At 52.2% G+C, this 18,064-nt stretch overlaps 4 protein-coding genes across 4 annotated transcripts; 3 read left to right on the plus strand and 1 right to left on the minus strand.

Annotated features, from left to right (window-relative positions):
• Nucleotides 1–1,448: 1,448 nt before the first annotated feature.
• Nucleotides 1,449–2,914, plus strand: BU24DRAFT_427731 (uncharacterized protein). Its single transcript, XM_033529286.1, has 3 exons — nucleotides 1,449–1,983; nucleotides 2,116–2,283; nucleotides 2,449–2,914. The coding sequence occupies exons 1-3, from the start codon at nucleotides 1,803–1,805 to the stop codon at nucleotides 2,778–2,780; spliced, it is 681 nt and encodes a 226-aa protein (XP_033378955.1). The 5' UTR covers nucleotides 1,449–1,802; the 3' UTR covers nucleotides 2,781–2,914.
• A 1,958-nt stretch (nucleotides 2,915–4,872) lies between these two features.
• Nucleotides 4,873–9,463, plus strand: BU24DRAFT_378751 (3-hydroxy-3-methylglutaryl-coenzyme A reductase). The gene is made up of 5 exons (XM_033524672.1): nucleotides 4,873–5,028; nucleotides 5,098–5,657; nucleotides 5,722–6,096; nucleotides 6,151–8,573; nucleotides 8,625–9,463. The coding sequence occupies exons 2-5, from the start codon at nucleotides 5,328–5,330 to the stop codon at nucleotides 9,001–9,003; spliced, it is 3,507 nt and encodes a 1,168-aa protein (XP_033378956.1). The 5' UTR covers nucleotides 4,873–5,028; nucleotides 5,098–5,327; the 3' UTR covers nucleotides 9,004–9,463.
• Nucleotides 9,464–9,723: 260 nt separating this feature from the next.
• On the minus strand, nucleotides 9,724–11,559 carry BU24DRAFT_356080 (glycoside hydrolase family 3 protein; the record flags this gene model as incomplete). Its single annotated transcript, XM_033523880.1, has 1 exon — nucleotides 9,724–11,559. The coding sequence occupies one exon, from the start codon at nucleotides 11,557–11,559 to the stop codon at nucleotides 9,724–9,726; it is 1,836 nt and encodes a 611-aa protein (XP_033378957.1).
• Nucleotides 11,560–13,504: 1,945 nt separating this feature from the next.
• On the plus strand, nucleotides 13,505–16,968 carry BU24DRAFT_61857 (uncharacterized protein). Its single transcript, XM_033534477.1, has one exon. The coding sequence runs from the start codon at nucleotides 13,862–13,864 to the stop codon at nucleotides 16,622–16,624; it is 2,763 nt and encodes a 920-aa protein (XP_033378958.1). The 5' UTR covers nucleotides 13,505–13,861; the 3' UTR covers nucleotides 16,625–16,968.
• Nucleotides 16,969–18,064: the final 1,096 nt, after the last annotated feature.

Consider the following 18,064-nt stretch of genomic DNA (forward strand, 5'->3'; position numbering starts at 1 on the left):
AGCCAATTTTTGAGGATATTGTGGGACGTCGAGTTGGAATTGTTGAATATTTGCGATTTTCAGAATGAGTGACGGACGACGACACGATGGTAGAAGAGAGCGATAGACGGCAGCACGTCAAGGCGCGTCGTAAAGAATGAATGGTGTTTTGTTGTTGGTCAACAAGAGGATGAGATGAGATGAGAAACGAAATGAAAGTAAGATGAAAAGCACTTGGAGTATGGGGGATGTGACCGTAGTTCACTATATTAGGTGTTTTTTCCCATCCTTCGACGAACCATGGGTGATGCCCGTCCACGACTCCACGGTGCAAAACAAAACCTAGTAGGGCGCCGGGGATCATGAGCTATGAACACATTGTACATACAATTCCTAGTATTTAGTACCGGTACATCTCCTCGCCAAAGGGAAACTCATTTGCCCCGACATCTGTGCACGTCGCGGTTCGAGACTCGAAAGAAAGCGACAGTATTGAGTTACGGCAATCTTGGTAGAATTGCACAAAGAGCAACTGGCAGACGTTGGCAGTAGAGTGGACATAGCTCCTAGCTTAAGCCAGAAACGAAGACACATCGGTTTTGTGTCCGGGAAATGTGCCAATCAGCAACGGTTAATACGAGGTTTGCTGGCTGGGGTCATCCCAGTGTCCGACCAGAGATCGGGGATTGTCTTGAAGGGCACGAGAGGATCTTAGTCGTTGTGGGCGATAGTGTCAAGTTCACCGAGATTAACGGGCAATCCTTGGGTGGGTATCGCTGATGAGCCCTGAAACGTGCGTTAAGATTGCAGAGAATGTGACCGGACCGGCATTCGACATGGAACAATTACTCGTGAACGTGAACCTTGGCTGTGAGTGACTGGCGACCGACGACTGCCTGACTGCGACTTTACCTTTAATTGCGTCGGTGCTGTTGCCTTGATCATTGATGTTGCATTTGATGTTGGACTCACAGAGGACGATGGATGATGGATGATACAGTACAAACCACAAATACAAGGAGCTTCCTGGTCGACGCTTGGTACAAAACAAGAATTGACTGACAGCGGCCAACAGTGGGACTCTGACACGATACTTGCATTGCCGTTGTTTTGTTCCTACCTCGTACTCGTATGTCTGTTGGTTCTATTTACATTCAAGTACAGAGTTTGTAGACAATTACTCGTAGTTGGAAGCAATACAAGTACCATGACGCGCGTTGTGTGAATCACATGACCCAACCAACAGCTGTCAGCCAACGTGACAATAATAATTACCTTGCAGCATGGCATGTATGACAACGTGGGATTTGCATTTTATTTCTCCGCATATACACAGTGACTATTAGTAGAATCGCAGATCAATAGACTTAACAATCGGTGAAGAGATGGAGTTGATACGTACAGTAGCATTTTGAGGTAGCATGTCTTCCAGGCTTCTACCATACCTGACCACTAACCACCATTTACGAGTATCATCTATCACTCACCTACGCTAGCCACGCCCGCACAGTTGACCGACAAGTTGGACTCCCTCTCTCTCAACGGTCAACCTTCGTCCCAGTCTCAAGGGTAGAATAGTAGCATCTTTCATCCTCCAGCGTATTAATTGTTACTTGTTGCACGTTCCCATCTTTGCATACTCATCTCCTCTGCCCTCACCATCGCAATCCTTGCACGAAACCCGTTGCCAACCCTCGTATCTGTTTGACCTCACAACTCGACCTTGTCCAGAACGACAACCACTGAGCAAATTATTACTGTGCGACCAGTCCCGACTCTCCATCCCACTCGTTTCACATCGGTAGGTCGGGCAGCCTGCCGCCATGCCCGGCATGCCTCACGAGGAGCAGCTCCCCTTCTGGCTGGTCAACGTGCCCAGCGACCAATGGCCTGCCGAGTGTCCTGAGGCGCTCAAGGCCTGTAACGAGAAGGACCGTCGAATCATCGGAACCCCGGATTCGGAATATGAGCTCGTGTCTTGGGAGGTTGCTCTCGAATGGATCCGTAAGCCTTTCCCTGCACCTTCTGAAATCAACCAACCCAGACAATGTGAATTGTATCTGGATGTGTATAGTCATGTCCGGGCCTGACGAATGGTGTAATCGTGTGATCGAATGCTAATTATGATAACAATAGGAATCAACCGCGTCGACAGGTTCCACCGCGTGCCGTCGCAACTGCGCAAATACCGCCTGTTCACGCACAAGCTGATCAAAGAGCACGGAAGCATCATGAACTTCATCGTCAACGAGAGGCTGAAGTGGAAGTCCTTGGCACCTCGCGGTCTGCCCTTCGAGTACGACGGTAAGACATCACACATTCATTTAACCCATGCACATACACATCCGATCCGATCTTACATATCTTGCCAATCCTATACCCAAGCCTTGCCTTCCCTCTATCACCACAGATAGACACTACACGTACCTTCTTAGCAACCCACTAACCAACCCTCCCCCAACCCCAAAGACGACATCAAAATCCTCCACAACGACTGGCCCTACGGCGTGTCCCCCTCAATCGTGCACCTCGTCGTCTGGACGAAGTTTGACCTCCCCGAGGCCCCCGGCACCGACGACCTGGAGCCCGCGCTGCGCGCCCAGATCGACGCGTACGTGGAGCGCACGTTCGTGAAGGAGGGCGGACTGCCGCCGACCAGCGTCGCGTGGTTTAGGAACTGGCAGAGCTTGAAGAGCGTGCATGCGATCGAGCACTTTCACGTCATGCTGTACGAGCCGGAGGCGGGGTTTGTGGAGAGGATTACGGGCGGGGATGTGCCGATGGCGGCGTTGGTTGGGTGATGATATCGATGGGGCTGTGGTTGTTCTCTGTGTGATTATTGTAGTGATGGGCGTGTTATGATATAGCGATGGTTCCCTTTTCTCCCGTCTATTAGTCGTATTATAGCGATACATATACGTGTAATGACTTCATGGAACTTTCTTCTTGACCTTCCTCCTCCCCCTCTGCCGTATGCAAATCATATCATACAATGAATGTACGAGGCAGATACTACATACGTACATAGATCTTACATGTGTAGACAAGCAAGCCACGGAGGATCACCTCATCCAGAACAACGAGTAACCATGGGATGAGGACCCTGCATTTCTTTATTGCCCTTTTGATATATCGAAGATCTGATACGAAGTAATCCGTAATGTAGTGGATACTTAATAAAATCAATCTAAAATCTTCAACGTCACTATCCTTCTTTAGATATAGATCAGCTATATTCTCATAAATTGTCCAGTCTCCTGCTGAATTGAATTCTAGGTGGTACATAAGGGACGCAATAAGTATAATGGATGTGGCGCAAAGGAGGTATGTAAGTGGCGTCCACCTCCTCTCCCCTCAACTGTGGTACCTCTTCGATTATCGAGTTCCAATCTTGGATTGGCCTACCATTCTATAACCGAAGATGTGAACCTCATTCCCATCTTTTCTTTTCCTCGTCCTCTACCTACCTCCCCTTTCGTCAATTACTCCTAGGAGGTATCTATCAATCTACAAGCTAGTGGTGGCCGTAAGCGTTACCGCGCCCATCAATGGCTGATCAACCCCCCGAGTTCCGACCCCCGAACCACGCGAACCGCTAAGCCAGATCAGGGTCTACTGTATGCAGGGCACCTTCGCAACAAAGGAGTGTCGGTGGAGAGAACAATGAATATGCACGCTGGAATTCCTTTTTTTTTTTTTTTTTTTGCGAAAGAGAGGGAATTACGTTGGATAGGTGGGATAGAGGCGAGTGTAGTTTGAGGGGATTGATTGGCCGTTAATGTGATTCTACGAGGTAGTCTGTAGGGTAATTGGTGAAGATGAAGGAAAGAGTGGATGGATGATGTGGCGTGGCGTGCGGCGTAGGTAGGCAAAACGGTACCTCGTAGGATTGCGGGAGGAGATCAGGATTCGAGAGCGGTGACGGCCTTGGCGGGGGGGGGGTGTTCGACCATGTTGGGGACTTGAATTTAACCCCTCAGGTTGTTGTAAGGGTATGGTGAATGTTGAGGTGGATCGGTGATTCTCTTCACTAATTGATCAATTAATGCCTTGGTCCATGGACGAAGAAAATTCGAAGTAGAATAGTTACATGTATTACTGTGTACGTAAGGGGAAGGGTTCAAGTGGCAGACCAGACCAGCTGCGGACCGACCTCGGGAGTCTCCGACCAGGGGAGAGCGAGAGAGTTGAAAAACTACACAGTATTGGAAGTAACCGAGTGACTACCTAGATACATAACCACTGTGTAGTAGGTAAGTAATGAGGAATAAGTACTTGATATATCTACAGTAACTTGTGTAAGTAGATACTTCGTTATGCCTACTAAATATGAACGACTACAATGTATAAAGGTACACAGAGGTACATACATAATAGCATCATCGACATGAACTATTCCTATTTGGGAGTATTTTTTTAGTTGGGAGCCAGATCCAAAAAAATTGTGACTTGCACTTGTACGCTACGGGCAGGCGACAACTTGACTAGGTACCGTGTAGTCTGTACAAGGGGAAAGGGGAAGGGGATGGGGATGGATTGATGGAAAAAGAGGAAAAGAATGACTTACTGGTGGCTGTTATCCTACCAAGTAAACTGTAGTCTCATTGTCCCTCATATTGTTGTCCTGGTTATCGTGATTTCACCTCCACCACCCCCTCACCCTCTCCATCCTCACAAGTGACCTCCTCACAACCCTCCTTCCCCTCCCTTTTATATACCCTTCCCACCCCTCCGAGGTTGTACAAATCCATCTGCTGCTGTGCGAGGTGACTGCATCAGAGCATCAGAGATTGCGGCGTTGACGACTTCGGCTATCTCTCCCGCTCACTCGCCCATTAGCCCCCCCCTGTCCTTGCCCGTAGTCGACTATAGTCCAAACTACATACAAACCAGACACACAGACAGTAGAATTTACAAGTACCTGCAAGTCTCTCCTCCGTGCCTGCCTGCGAGTACTATACTGGTCTGCCTGCCATCATCGGACCTCCGTCTTCGTCACTCTCCATCCCTCGGGGCTGCGATTCGGAATTCCCTCCACCCAGCCAACCAGTACGTCCCTTTGCATCTCCATCTCACGTCCTCCTCGTACCCATGACCCCCATGCTGACGACCCTCAAGCCCTCTCCGCATCGCTGAGCCGTTCATCGGGCTTCTCGTCGGCCTTCCATCGTCCATATCTACTCCACAGCGCACGCGCACGACCACACCCACGCCCCGTACGCCTCAGCCACCCCTCCGCGTAATATTATTTTTCTCTCCTCCCAGGCCGCAATTCGATCCCATGATTGCTGCCCCCGCGACTCTCCTCACTCCCTCGACTTCTTGAAACAAGAAGAATTCACACAGAAATGTTTGGGTTCTTGACCTCGCGATGGCAGAGCCCGGGCGGATCTGAAAAGCTTCGCCCGGAGTGGTTTGACCGCCACTTCTCTCCCATCCTCCTCTCCATTGCGAAGAGGGCTTGCACCCACCCGATACACACCATCGTCACAATTGCCTTCCTCGCCAGTTACTCCTACCTCGGCGTCTTGGATAAGGGTCTCTTGGAGCAGGACGCAGACTCGGTGACGGGAAAGGTGGACTTCAACACCCTGTTGGCCGGCAGCAAGAACCTCTACGTAGGAAAGGAAACGGCCTGGGCATGGCGGCCGGAGGAGGCACAGACAAAGCTTTCACAGGTAGGCTCAATTGGGGGTGACAGCATGTCACTCTTCAGGACCATTGATTGACTTTTTCTGGCAGAAGAACGCACAGGAGATCGCCCTCATCACGCTCGTTTTCCCTTCGTCCAGCGGCAGCAACAGCGCGCCTTCTCACGATGCCATCCCCACTAACGGTTCCGCCCAATTGCTGCCCAGCTCCTCGAGCTCCTTCTCCACGATCTCCCACGATACCTCCCTCGCCTTCTCCGTCGACTATGCCGAGGCCCCAGAGTTCCTCGCCGCTATTCAGGAGATGTCCGCACCCGAGACCGCATCCGAAATTCAGGGCTCAGAAGAGGAGGGCACACGCGAGGAGAAGAAGTGGATTATGAAGGCTGCTAAGAGCGCGACTCCTTCCTCTGGTGTCCGCAACTGGATCCGTGAATCATGGACTTCATTCCTTGATCTGCTCAAGGTACGTTTGCTGATTTCCTGAACCATAACAGGACAGGGTCTAACATCTCTCTAGAATGCCGATACTGGAGATATTATAATCATGGCCCTCGGATACCTTGCCATGCACCTGACCTTCGTGTCCCTTTTCCTGGCCATGCGTCGTCTCGGGTCCAACTTCTGGCTTGCCGCCACGGTCCTTTTCCAGTCCGCATTCGCTTTCCTGTTCGCACTCCTCGTCACCATCTACCTCGGTGTACCCATCACCATGGTCCTCTTGTCCGAGGGATTGCCGTTCCTGGTCGTCATCATTGGATTCGAGAAGCCAATCGTACTCACCAAGGCTGTGCTTTCTGCCTCACTCGATGCCCGCAGAAGGGCAGAGGGCGGCAGGGCTGAGACGCTCACCATCCAGAACGCCGTCCAAACCGCCATCAAGCAGACCGGCTTCGAGATTGTCCGCGACTACTTCTTCGAGATCCTCATTTTGGTTGCCGGTGCCATGTCTGGCATCCAGGGTGGCCTCCGCCAGTTCTGCTTCTTGGGTGCCTGGATCTTGCTCTTCGACGCCATCATGCTGCTCACCTTCTTTACCGCCATCTTGACCATCAAGCTCGAAATCAACCGCATCAAACGTCACGTGGCACTCCGAAGGGCCCTCGAAGACGATGGTGTCAGCCGATCGGTAGCAGAGAACGTTGCTTCGAGCAATGACTGGCCCAACAGTGTCAACGACCACAGCCGTGCAACCACCACCACCATCTTTGGAAAGAAGGTCACCGTTCCCAAGTTCAAGGTGTTCATGGTTGCTGGATTCATCCTTGTCAACGTGCTCAATCTTGCCACCCTCCGCTTTGGCCTCACCAAGAACTCCAGGGCCTCTTCTTCCATTGCCAGCGTGGGGGCCACTCCCCCTCTGGATCCCTTCAAGGTCGCTAGCAGCGCGTTGGATGCTATCCTCGAGCAGGCCAAGACAGCTGGTGTCTCTACTTTGGTCACCGTGTTGATGCCCATCAAGTACGAGCTCGCATTTCCCTCCATTCATTACGGCGAGCCTATCATTGAAGACAGTCCTTTCGGTGGAAACATCAGCTCACACTTTGTGGAGGGAGTTCTCAAGAGCCTGGAAGACCCCTTCTTGGGCAAATGGATTATCGGCGCTCTGGTCCTGAGCGTGGTCCTCAACGGCTACCTTTTCAATGCCGCCCGATGGACTATCAAGGAGCCCCATCGCCCGCTCGACCCCCCTACGGCTGCTGAGGTGCAGGATGGCGCTCCTCCCACCCCGGCATCCGGCATGCCACCAAACAGCATCCTGTCCCCGCCGATCACTCCCGCCATCACTCCTGGCCCGGAACAGCAAGCTGCCCGTGGAGCCGTCCGTCCCCTTACGCAGGTTGCTCACCTCACCCCAAGCCCTCAGATCGATAGCCCGACGGACGAGGAACAGAAGCAGCCCAACAGGCCAATGGAAGTCCTCGAGCAAATCATCAAAGACAAGAAGGCACACAAGCTTACCGATGAGGAGTTGATCGCTGTCTCCGTTAAGGGCAAGATTCCCGGCTATGCGCTTGAGAAAACCCTCGGCAACAAGACTCGCGCTGTCAAGATCCGACGTGGCCTTGTATCTCGTACCCATGCTACCCGTGAGACTTCTAACCTTCTCGAGAGGTCGCTCCTGCCCTACAAGGACTACAACTACGATCTTGTGCACGGTGCCTGCTGCGAGAACGTCATCGGTTACCTTCCTCTTCCTCTTGGTGTCGCTGGTCCCATCCTGGTTGACGGTCAAAACTACTTCCTCCCCATGGCTACTACCGAGGGTGTCTTGGTCGCCAGTACATCCCGAGGTGCCAAGGCCATCAACGCTGGTGGAGGTGCTACTACTGTCATTACTGCCGACGGTATGACCCGTGGTCCTTGCGTTGCTTTCGAGTCTCTTGCTCGCGCTGGAGCTGCAAAGATCTGGCTCGACTCCGAGGAGGGACAGAGGACGATGAAGGCTGCTTTCAACTCAACCTCTCGTTTCGCCCGTCTCCAGACTATGAAGACTGCCATCGCCGGTACCAACCTGTACATTCGCTTCAAGACCACGACTGGTGACGCTATGGGCATGAACATGATTTCCAAGGGTGTCGAACACGCACTCAACGTCATGGCCAACGAGGCTGGTTTCGAAGATATGGACATCATCTCCGTGTCTGGTAACTACTGCACTGACAAGAAGGCGGCCGCTATCAACTGGATTGACGGACGAGGCAAGGGCGTCGTCGCCGAAGCCATCATTCCCGGTCACATCGTCAAGAGCGTGCTCAAGTCGGACGTCGACTCTCTTGTGGAGCTCAACATCAGTAAGAACTTGGTCGGTTCCGCCATGGCAGGTTCGCTAGGTGGTTTCAACGCCCACGCTGCCAACATCGTCGCTGCCATTTTCCTCGCAACCGGTCAGGATCCTGCACAGGTTGTCGAGAGCTCCAACTGTATCGTCATCATGAAGAAGTACGTATGCAAGCTATTTAGATATCCCAACTTGAACTAACGATATCACAGCCTCAAAGGAAACCTTCAGATCTCCGTCTCCATGCCTTCGATCGAAGTCGGCACCATCGGTGGCGGAACCATCCTCGAGCCCCAATCCGCCATGCTCGACCTCCTCGGCGTCCGTGGCCCTCACCCCACCTCTCCCGGCGACAACTCCCGCCAGCTCGCCCGAATCATCGCCGCCGCCGTCCTCGCCGGAGAACTCTCCCTCAACTCCGCCCTCGCCGCAGGTCATCTCGTCAGGGCGCACATGGCGCACAACCGAAGCGCAGCACCGAGTCGAGCACCCACGCCCGCGCCGCAGACCCCAGCCGGCGCCCAGACACCCGTCACCGGCGCCGCGGTCGGCAGCATCAGCCAGGCCAATGGACCATTACCGAAGCGATAAATCTTTGTTTCGACATATTCGAAATCTTTTAATGAGTAGGGCGTTAAAGCATTTTGGACGGACGGGAAAGGGGTTTTTTTTGGGGGGGATGTAGATAATACCAAGAAAAGAGGTGTTTTTGTGTTGCCTTTTTATCGGGGATCTGGTGGGAAGCAATGCTGCTTTTCTTTTTTGTTTGGGGGAGATAGGGAAGATACCGTGTGCCATCTCTACTCGTCGTCATCGTGGAAGATGATTCTGGCGAGATATACACAAAGGGAGGTTAGGAGAACGGACGCACGCACGCAGCTAGAGCGAGTGGTCGATCGTCCCGCGTTCGAGAGGATTGTACAGCGCGTAGGGTAAGGCAGGGTGGGACGGGATGTACGTACGTGGGAAAGAAAGCATATGGAGCGAGCGAGCAAACATGCAATGCATACATAGGTACATATATATACACAGCGAGGGGAAGAAAGGGGAGGGGCTAGGGTTAATGTTAATGCCAGATGAATTGGCTTCTTCATTTGAATGGACCATGTGCGTGCACGGTTTCGCTTGAAGTCTTCATACGTCGTATGAAAATTGTTGATTCTTTTTGTACTTTCGTTCGACGTCGTAAAAAGTATCTATCGCATTACTTTCATTACATTTACTTCGTTTCTAACTAATGTACGGTGATACGGTACCATCACATCTCTCGACATTTGCGGCCAGAACCACCGTCTCCCCCCCAACCACTCACTAACACTCCCTCCCATACTCCAACCCATGACCAAACCTAAACACCGGATCCACCGTATCAAACGGCACATCCTCCCTCGACTGTTCCACCGCCTCCATCGACCTCGGCAAATCAAACGGCAGCTTTCCCCTGGGCCTCGCGCCCCCAGCCCCAAACACCACGTCCAGGAACGCCTCCGGCCCGCTCCCGTAGCTGGCCAGCAGCGCGGCCGCACCCTCCGCTACCTCGGGAATCACGGCCGGCCGGTCGAGCTTGATGTCCACGATTGCCCGGGTGGTGGTGAAGATGTGGGATAGGCGGGCGACCTCGGAGGCGTTGAACGCGAGCGAGCCGGCGTGGTAGGCGGATTCGAAGCCGCCGGGTCGGGGCTCGAAGGGTGCTTGGAGGCGGAGCAGCGCGATGTCGGAGTCCTCGGGGGTGGGCACGACGGTGAGGTTGCGGGCTTCGAGGTGGCTTGCGTCGATGCCCTCGACGTAGAATTTCAGGGGGGAGGTTGAGGCGGGAGAGGGGGATAACGGGAGGAGGTTAGTCGGGTTGGTGAGAAGCGTGTAGGCGTTTCGCTGGGCCTCCTGCCCAAGGCGAACGAAGTACGGGTTCCCGACCACGGCGGCGGCGGCGTCCGGGTCGACGAAGGGGTTGTCGAAGAGGCCGAGGGTGAATTTCTCGGCGAGCAGGCGGCGGACGGAGTCGTCGATGCGTGAGGCGGGCACGACGCCGGACTCGACGAGTTGGATTATGAGTTCCGGGCGCTGCTCGCCGCCGAACTGGTCGACGCCCGCGTGGAGGACTTTCGCGGCGCGCTCGAGCTCGGACAGGTGCTCGACGCCCCAGGCTCGGGCGGGCATGTCTTGTCCGCGGATGATGGCGTCTGTGACCAGGCCCCAGTCGCTGACGACGATGCCGGTGAAGCCGAGTTGCGTGCGGAGGAGGTCGGTCACGATGCCTTTGTTGAAGCCGAAGCCGACTTCTTCGTAGGCGGTGCCGATGGGGCGGGAGTAGTAGGGCATCATTTGTCTGGCGCCGGCGGCGATGGCGGCCTTGAAGGGCTTGAGGTGGTATTCGAAGTTGTTACCCGGGTATGTCTGGTTCTTGCCGTACACGAAGTGCGAGTCCTCGCCGTTCTCCATGGGCCCAGCACCCGGGAAGTGCTTCGTCACGGTGGTCACAGAGTGCGGGCCGAGTTCGTCGCCCTGGAACCCTTGGATGTAGGCGACGACGAGCGCGCTGGTGAGGTCCGCGTCTTCGCCCATTGTGTTTCCTATCCTCGCCCAGCGGGGCTCCGTCGAGAGGTCGATCTGCGGGTGCAGCGCGGACCGGATCCCAATCGCCATGTACTCCTCCCTCGCGACCTCTGCGAACTTCCGCACGACGTCCGGATCTCGCAGTGCGGCGAGCCCCAGACTCTCCGGCCACTGCGAGAACGACGTCGCCTGGAATCCAGTGCCCAGGTTCTCGGTGAACGAGTGCCGCGGGTCGGTGCTCAGGGTGATGGGGATCCCGAGTCGGTTCTGCAGCGCGCGGGTCTGCACGCGGTTGTACCATTCTGCTGCCTCGCGAACGTTGGAGACGGAGCCCAGCAGGTTGAAGTGCGTCATGAGTTTCGTACCGATCATGTCTTCTGTGCTGTTGCGCCGCGTCGCGGGGTCGCCTTCGTCCAGCGTGCCGTTGGGTCCCATCTGGAGTTGCGTGTGGAAGAGTTGGCCTGCCTTTTCGGCGAGCGTCATGCGTGAGAGGAGGTCTTCTACTCGGTCGGCGATGCAGAGGTTGGGGTCCTGGTAGGGGTAGGTTGGAGTGTTTGTTCCATTGTTGTTGCTGGTGCCTCGTGGTTCGAGCATCTTGTTGCTGGCTGCGGGTGTGAATGGTACTCCTGGAGATGCAATTGTCGACGGTGCTATCATCAATGTCGTTGTCGAGAATAACAGCAGTGTCGCGATCGCGGAACGTCGTCGCCAACGGCTGCGCGATGTGGGTTTACGATGGCTGCTGCTAGTGGCCATCATTCTGTAGTCCGTAGGCTAACAATGCTGAATTCGTCCAATGTATTTCGACTTTGGAAAAAGAAATCCCCGATTTGAGAAAACGAGAATACGATGAGTCTCCACTGCGTGTTTCTCCACAGATATTCTGGAATAGAATCATAATCCATTGTCGTCCCTTTTATATCTTCAACGATTTCCCCCCGCAATCGTGGAAGAGGTCGATCATCGATGTTCTCCAGACCAGTATTGGACATTTCTCAGATCCCTCGGCCATACTCACGGCCAGCCCCTCATGAGCTAAGCCAATTCTTTGCGACCTCCGTTGAAAAAAATCTGTTCCCTCATCGGCAGTGGCACTCGGAAGGCGTCACGTATGGGAAATCGCTATACCATCATCGAATGTACAAGGATGTAACATTGGAAGAAGCTCGTTGTAGGCTGGGGAAGCCCGCTGTGCCAAGGTAGCCAAGATGTGGGGAGACTGCAAAGGTAGGCGGAGGTGGAGGGTGAAGTGGTGATTTACGGAGGTTGATACCCCGATTGAGACATTGTAGCCACGAGTTACTGCATCATGTGGTATCGTGTGGTGTCTTTTGGTAGAGAATGTGTAAGGGGGTTGAACGTTCTAGTGCCGGTCATTGCTGTGCTCCGCTTTCCAATATGACGTCGATCATGGATGATGTGCCGACGTTTTGCCTATTGGTTGCGTGGGCGGATGGAAGTGCACCAGCCGAGGACGATCATAATGGTTCTTTCGGGATGTGGAGACTTTGGCACAATGACATGATGAAATATTAATGGAAAGGCGCGGTCATTGCACATAGTCAATATTTTGATCATGTACAAAAATCTTCAAAGGTCATGTGCACATCTCATACCGTCTCTCTCTCTCATTTCAATCGCTGTCGAATCGCTGCATTCGTTTTCGTTTCCATTGAATCTATTATCTTTTCTCTAGTGAAACGAACGCATAGTTTTACATTACTTTCTATTAACTTTTCTGTGTAGAGAATTTTTTGTACGAATACTCTGAGACCGAAGACTTTTACCGCTTTATCTCTAGACAGGCGAAAAATTTGGATATAGGATACTGTCGTCGTGCCTGGATATTTCACAATATACAAGTTGCACGTTTGCATTCTCTTTTGATCGGCTACAAGCCATTTTCATGACTACCCACCTGTCTTGGTGATGGTAGAGTATATGGACCCTCGCACAACTGATATCCAATTACAAAATGATCTCTTACACGACACTTGCATCCCAAAAAAAATATCCTTCTTAACTATCATTACCAGTACTCTTACTGCACTTTGAATAGATTAGTGACAGCGATGGTACTTGCAACCCTCTTCTTCTCTCATTACTTGACAACGAAGCATATTACCCAACGCACAAGGAAATCTGCAAACAGTTGGCTGCTGACAACAGGATTGGACTATCGAGGGCACACCAGAGCTTGCCGAATCTCTACAGCCAGCCTCAGTCGATAAAGTGGAATATTAATGTGACATTAACTCGCCTTAAATAGGATATTGTCCGGTTCAGCTGTGGACTTATACAAGTCATTGCACTCCTGGCAGACAAAGTTGCCTTGCAAATATTCGAGGTGCTAATTATCATTGGTTGGTTTCATCATCGACGTTGTTGATATTGACGGGTGAGTCATTGAGTGCCTATCACGAGTAGTGCCTCAGGAAACGAAACTGGGAAGTATGAGGAGTGGCTTAGCGAAAGGTGAGTTGTCACAGCACCATATTGCAGAAATAACTGATTTCTTTGATAGAAACAATTCTTCGGACAACTGCCTTTTCCTTCATCCGCGTGAAATTGGAGGACCACCTAACACTAGCGATCATATTTATTGATAAAGTGGTGAAATAAATCGTAGTATTCATACGTTGAGGTAGAGCACTTCCAAACTTCAAGTTACAATTGGCGAAGGTGAGCGCCTTGTAGGCTGATTTAAGATGCAGCCACAGTGCCCGACAGGCATAGATCGGCACCTGGGCAAGCCTCAGGCGCGTAGCTCGTGTTTAAAAGTGGCTTTGCAGGCGACGACATCAAATCCAAGCATCCCCTCTTGTTTCTAGCAATCATACTCTAAAGCCATGAATTTCGTTTCAAGATACAAAAAACCACTTTTGAGTCACTTAGAATGCCTTCAAAACGCGCAAAGCGGATGCGACAACGGCGCAAGCAGCAGGCCAAGGAGACGCCGCCATTGCCAGCACCATCACCTTACCAATATAAGCGATTAGCCAACGACTCATCGATCCGTGTATTGGAGCTTCTCCCGTCGCTAGATGGCGAAATCAATTGCTCGCTCACTACGGTGGACCTGGACGACAATCCTACATTCGGTGCATTGTCCTACTCGTGGGCCAACCCGATAACCATCCGAGAGGAACCTATTCCGGGAGGGCCAGTAGGCCAGAAGATTCGGAACGAACTGATCGCAAAACCTATGCATCTGTCTAAGGATTCACCCGGTGTTCTGTATTTCGAAGCATCTATGATGTTCTTCCTCGCAGTCCATAGTTCCCTACCTTACCTAGACCACGAACACGGGCGTGATCGCTGCAAAAAGATCATGTGCGATGGGCAAGAACTGAACGTCACAGAGACGCTTTTCTCCGCACTGTTGCAGCTTCGAAGGATCGTGATGAGCAAGCTGGATGCCGAATCAAAGGGCCTAACCTACCTTGAAACCCTACCCGTCTCCCGATCGAAGTACATCTGGATCGATGCGATCTGCATCAACCAAGAAGACATCGACGAGAGAAACGCACAGGTCCCGTTGATGAACCGCATATTTGCATCCGCACAATATGTGTTTGCCTGGATCGGGGAAATGGACTCGCTCGGTGCGGCTGGCATCAGCGCGATCATCAACCTGGAGAATTCCCTAGCGAAGAAAGACGACTGGGAGAGGGACCCCGGAAGCGAAGACATACCTCGGAAGCAGGGCGAGAGGAAGATGGACATGTATGCAATGACTGCGTTGCTATTAAGGCTGTGGTTTCACAGAGCGTGGGTGGTGCAAGAGGCTGTCTATGCTCGCCGGTTGTATCTGTGGTCCGGAGGCATTTTCATCGAATGGTGGAATCTGGTCCACGCGATTCGGGCTATAGGGAAGGAAGGCGTTATTTCAGAGATGGCTGAGCTCATGGCTGGGTTGATATCGCGAGGGCCGACCAGCCAACTCGCTAGGAAGCTCAGACTCTTCGAAGCCATATCCAAAGGAAAAGCCGTGGAAGCGCCAGAGATAACAGAAGAGGAGATTTTCGACAGAATTGAAGCTGCTGTGTCGTTCGTAAATGGCGTTGTCGATATCAAAGCTCGCCTCGGGCTGCCTACGTTCAAGTTTGTTCGCAAGGAGAAGGGTACTACTAGTCCTTTCATGATACCTCTCGATCGCGAGGGACTAATGATAAACTATTTGCGAAAGGATCTGTCAGAGCCTTTTGCGAATTCAACACCTGGCCAAGATAGGGTCAGCGAAGCCGTGCGGATTAATGGGTCCTTTCTCAATCATGACCTCGAACCAGCAGACCCTGTGCCTCCGGAACCAATCTCACTATTCTCCCTCCTGACAAGATTTCGAGATGTCGGTGCATCCGACCCGCGGGACAAAGTCTTTGCATTCCTTCATCTGGCGACTGAGATCCCAGGCATGAAGGCCAACTACAGAGCCAACACGCAATACATCCTCAAAGTAGCCACCAAGATAATCTTCGAAATTGGCGATCTGTCCATCTTCTCACACGTCCAGGACCCCGCGGATACCAAGATCAAAGACCTGCCAAGTTGGGTTCCAGACTTGAGTGTACCTTTGAAACGAAAGCCGCTCATACAAGACAATAAATCCTCGCCCTACTCCGCCTGTGGATCGGCCATGACGCAGCCGAAGTTCTATCTCACCGCTGAAGAGCACGGCAAAACGTACGAGGTCCTCGTGCTCTGCGGGTATCACGTCGACACTGTTGTCGACCTCGCAGATGAGAAAGGTTGCTACTTCACGCGAGTCGCAGAGCTGGCGTTGCGAACGCCCAAGATGTACTCTAAGAAGCTCGGAGGAGACTACACATACAAGGGGAATTTCCTCATGCGAATGTCCCAAGATCGTGATGCAGTGGAGCCCGGCACGATGTCGCGCGTCGAAGCCCTGTGGCGCACGATGATCGCCGACGCCTATTCAGATATCCATCCCGCGCCGGTGTCCATCGGATTCGGGTTCTCGGACTGGGTGGCTGCTCATATACATCATTCGCTGCATCTCAGCGGGCAGATACAGAGTCTTATCGACAAAGAGACGGACAAAACAGCTCTCAAGAATTTGCGAGGGTTCCTAGACAGCCAAGAGCGGAAACGAAAGGTTTGGGGCAAGCTCCACGCCGACGAGAACGGCCTGTACATCTGCCATGAATGTGCAATGGAGTGCTTCAATGAGATATCGCCGGACGACGAATTCACGCAGCAGCTCAAGGAGATGAATCTGACGCCCACAATGCATCCTTCTCGTTACCTCCCCGATGAATTCCGCCAGTCTGCCCTCCTATCTTGCATGTACATGGAGCTTAGCAAGAAGGAAAGGCCGAAAAATTTCGCCTGTCCGGTCCTCACACCCGAGGAGAAGACCCGAAAACAGCAGTTCGAACGCCGCATGCAGGAGGTGAAGAAGGGCCGGAGGATGTTCCGTACCGAGAGGAACCTTCTGGGCATGGGTCCTAAGTCCGTCCAGCCCGGGGACGAAATTTGGGTGCTGTTCTCTGCAAAGGTGCCTTTTGTTGTTAGGCCGATTGATAATGGGAAGGCGCCGAAGCGGGCTACGCTTGTCGGGGAGGCGTATTTACATGGGTATATGGATGGGGAAGTACTGTCGGAGAAGCGGGAGATACAGACAATTGGACTGGTATGATTGCTGGAAAGGTAAGGTGGCATGCGTGCGATTAGCAAACGCACATAAGTGGCACTTGTTACCTAGACAAGTCGACTCGAGATATCGAACAGGTACAGAGGGTTGACACGTCCAGTCGTCCACCTGCTAGTGTTATGTATACTTTAACCTTAATCAGCTGCTTTAGAGCAAATAAGAAGCTATAGATGCACGTATTGTTCCTTGTATCTGCTAAAAACACTAGCAGGCGGACGACCCGACGTGTCAACCCTCTGTAGTATGGTAGACGGTGCTCTGCCTGTCTTCCTATTGGAGCTTTATGTTGCGGAGACGAGAAGCACCAAGCAAGATATCAGTCATCCAAGACTTTGATGCTCCACATTGTAGCAGTAATGAAAGTGCTATGAAAGGGCAGACTTGGATGACAAGAAGCTCATGTCGGGCGATGAAGTCATTATCCTGAAGAAGACCTACGTGTATCGCACCTAGATAATGCCGAAATCGCTGGACAGATGTCGCCTTTATGGTAAACAAGCGCGATTCAATCGTAGAATATGAGCAATTCTATAACATGTGATGCGCCTTTAGTTGTAATGGACGAATAACCGAAAAGAGTTGATCACACAAGCGGAAGTATAAAGGTCCTTGGGCTAGTTCAATGCATTCACTCGCCTTTGGCTTTGGCCCTCTGACTAGTTGTAGTGCAAAACCTGAATATCGTCGATGCCTCTCGAAGTAAAGAGAAACACAAGCTCGAGAAACACAAGCTCGAGAAATCTAGACAAGCCTCCCCCGTCGGCCTTCCACCAAGGGGAGTGGATCATGCAGATCTCAGTGCTAAGATCTGGTTGAGTCTAAGGATATGTCAACATCACGTGCCTCCAGCATTCAAACAGGATGACCATATCAGTGTGATCAGTGTTCTTTCTACACAGTAGTAGCAAATGGGCATGCGCTCGCCGTTTTGCACCATTTTACGCCCTGATAGGATGTGTAGAATGTTCGTTCGTCTACGGAGTATATCCGAATGCTGGGATTTGATACAAATCGACCAGACAGCATCATGATGCCCCGACACCCACTTATTCAGTGGTGTGCTGCGTAGACAGGCATGTGAGGCTCAATGCCATTGCCCTGCAGCAGATACCCACGTGGGAACAGGGAGATCGTGGTTCCTGAACAAGTTTTGGTTCCATGGCAAAGGTTCACCGTTGAATGATAGACAGGAACCAGATGGCAACCCTGCGTGGTGCACTGTATCTCGCCGGCTTCGGGACGATAGCGACAAGGTCTAATGAAATGTGATAGGATGTTGACGATCTGTAAGGTACCACTGGGTACGTCCTACATGACGGGCATTGAGAGCCAAGAAGCTTGTGTCGTGATTTGATTGGCTGAATGTTCTAGTATGGATATAATTCACGATTGAGTGCCTCAATTGATTGTTTGTCGCCTGTTGTT

The sequence above is a fragment of the Aaosphaeria arxii genome (assembly GCF_010015735.1).
Source record: "Aaosphaeria arxii CBS 175.79 unplaced genomic scaffold BU24scaffold_11, whole genome shotgun sequence".
In the NCBI taxonomy this organism is placed as follows: Eukaryota; Fungi; Ascomycota; class Dothideomycetes; order Pleosporales; genus Aaosphaeria; species Aaosphaeria arxii.

Bases quoted from the DNA above. Each gene is read 5' to 3' on its own strand.
- BU24DRAFT_427731 (XM_033529286.1), top strand. From the start codon at position 1,803: ATGCCCGGCATGCCTCACGAGGAGCAGCTCCCCTTCTGGCTGGTCAAC. The intron at 1,984-2,115 runs GTAAGCCTTTCC...TGATAACAATAG, and splicing joins GGTTGCTCTCGAATGGATCC to GAATCAACCGCGTCGACAGG. The intron at 2,284-2,448 runs GTAAGACATCAC...CCAACCCCAAAG, and splicing joins TCTGCCCTTCGAGTACGACG to ACGACATCAAAATCCTCCAC.
- BU24DRAFT_61857 (XM_033534477.1), top strand. From the start codon at position 13,862: ATGCCTTCAAAACGCGCAAAGCGGATGCGACAACGGCGCAAGCAGCAG.
- BU24DRAFT_378751 (XM_033524672.1), top strand. From the start codon at position 5,328: ATGTTTGGGTTCTTGACCTCGCGATGGCAGAGCCCGGGCGGATCTGAA. The intron at 6,097-6,150 runs GTACGTTTGCTG...ACATCTCTCTAG, and splicing joins CATTCCTTGATCTGCTCAAG to AATGCCGATACTGGAGATAT. The intron at 8,574-8,624 runs GTACGTATGCAA...ACGATATCACAG, and splicing joins TGTATCGTCATCATGAAGAA to CCTCAAAGGAAACCTTCAGA.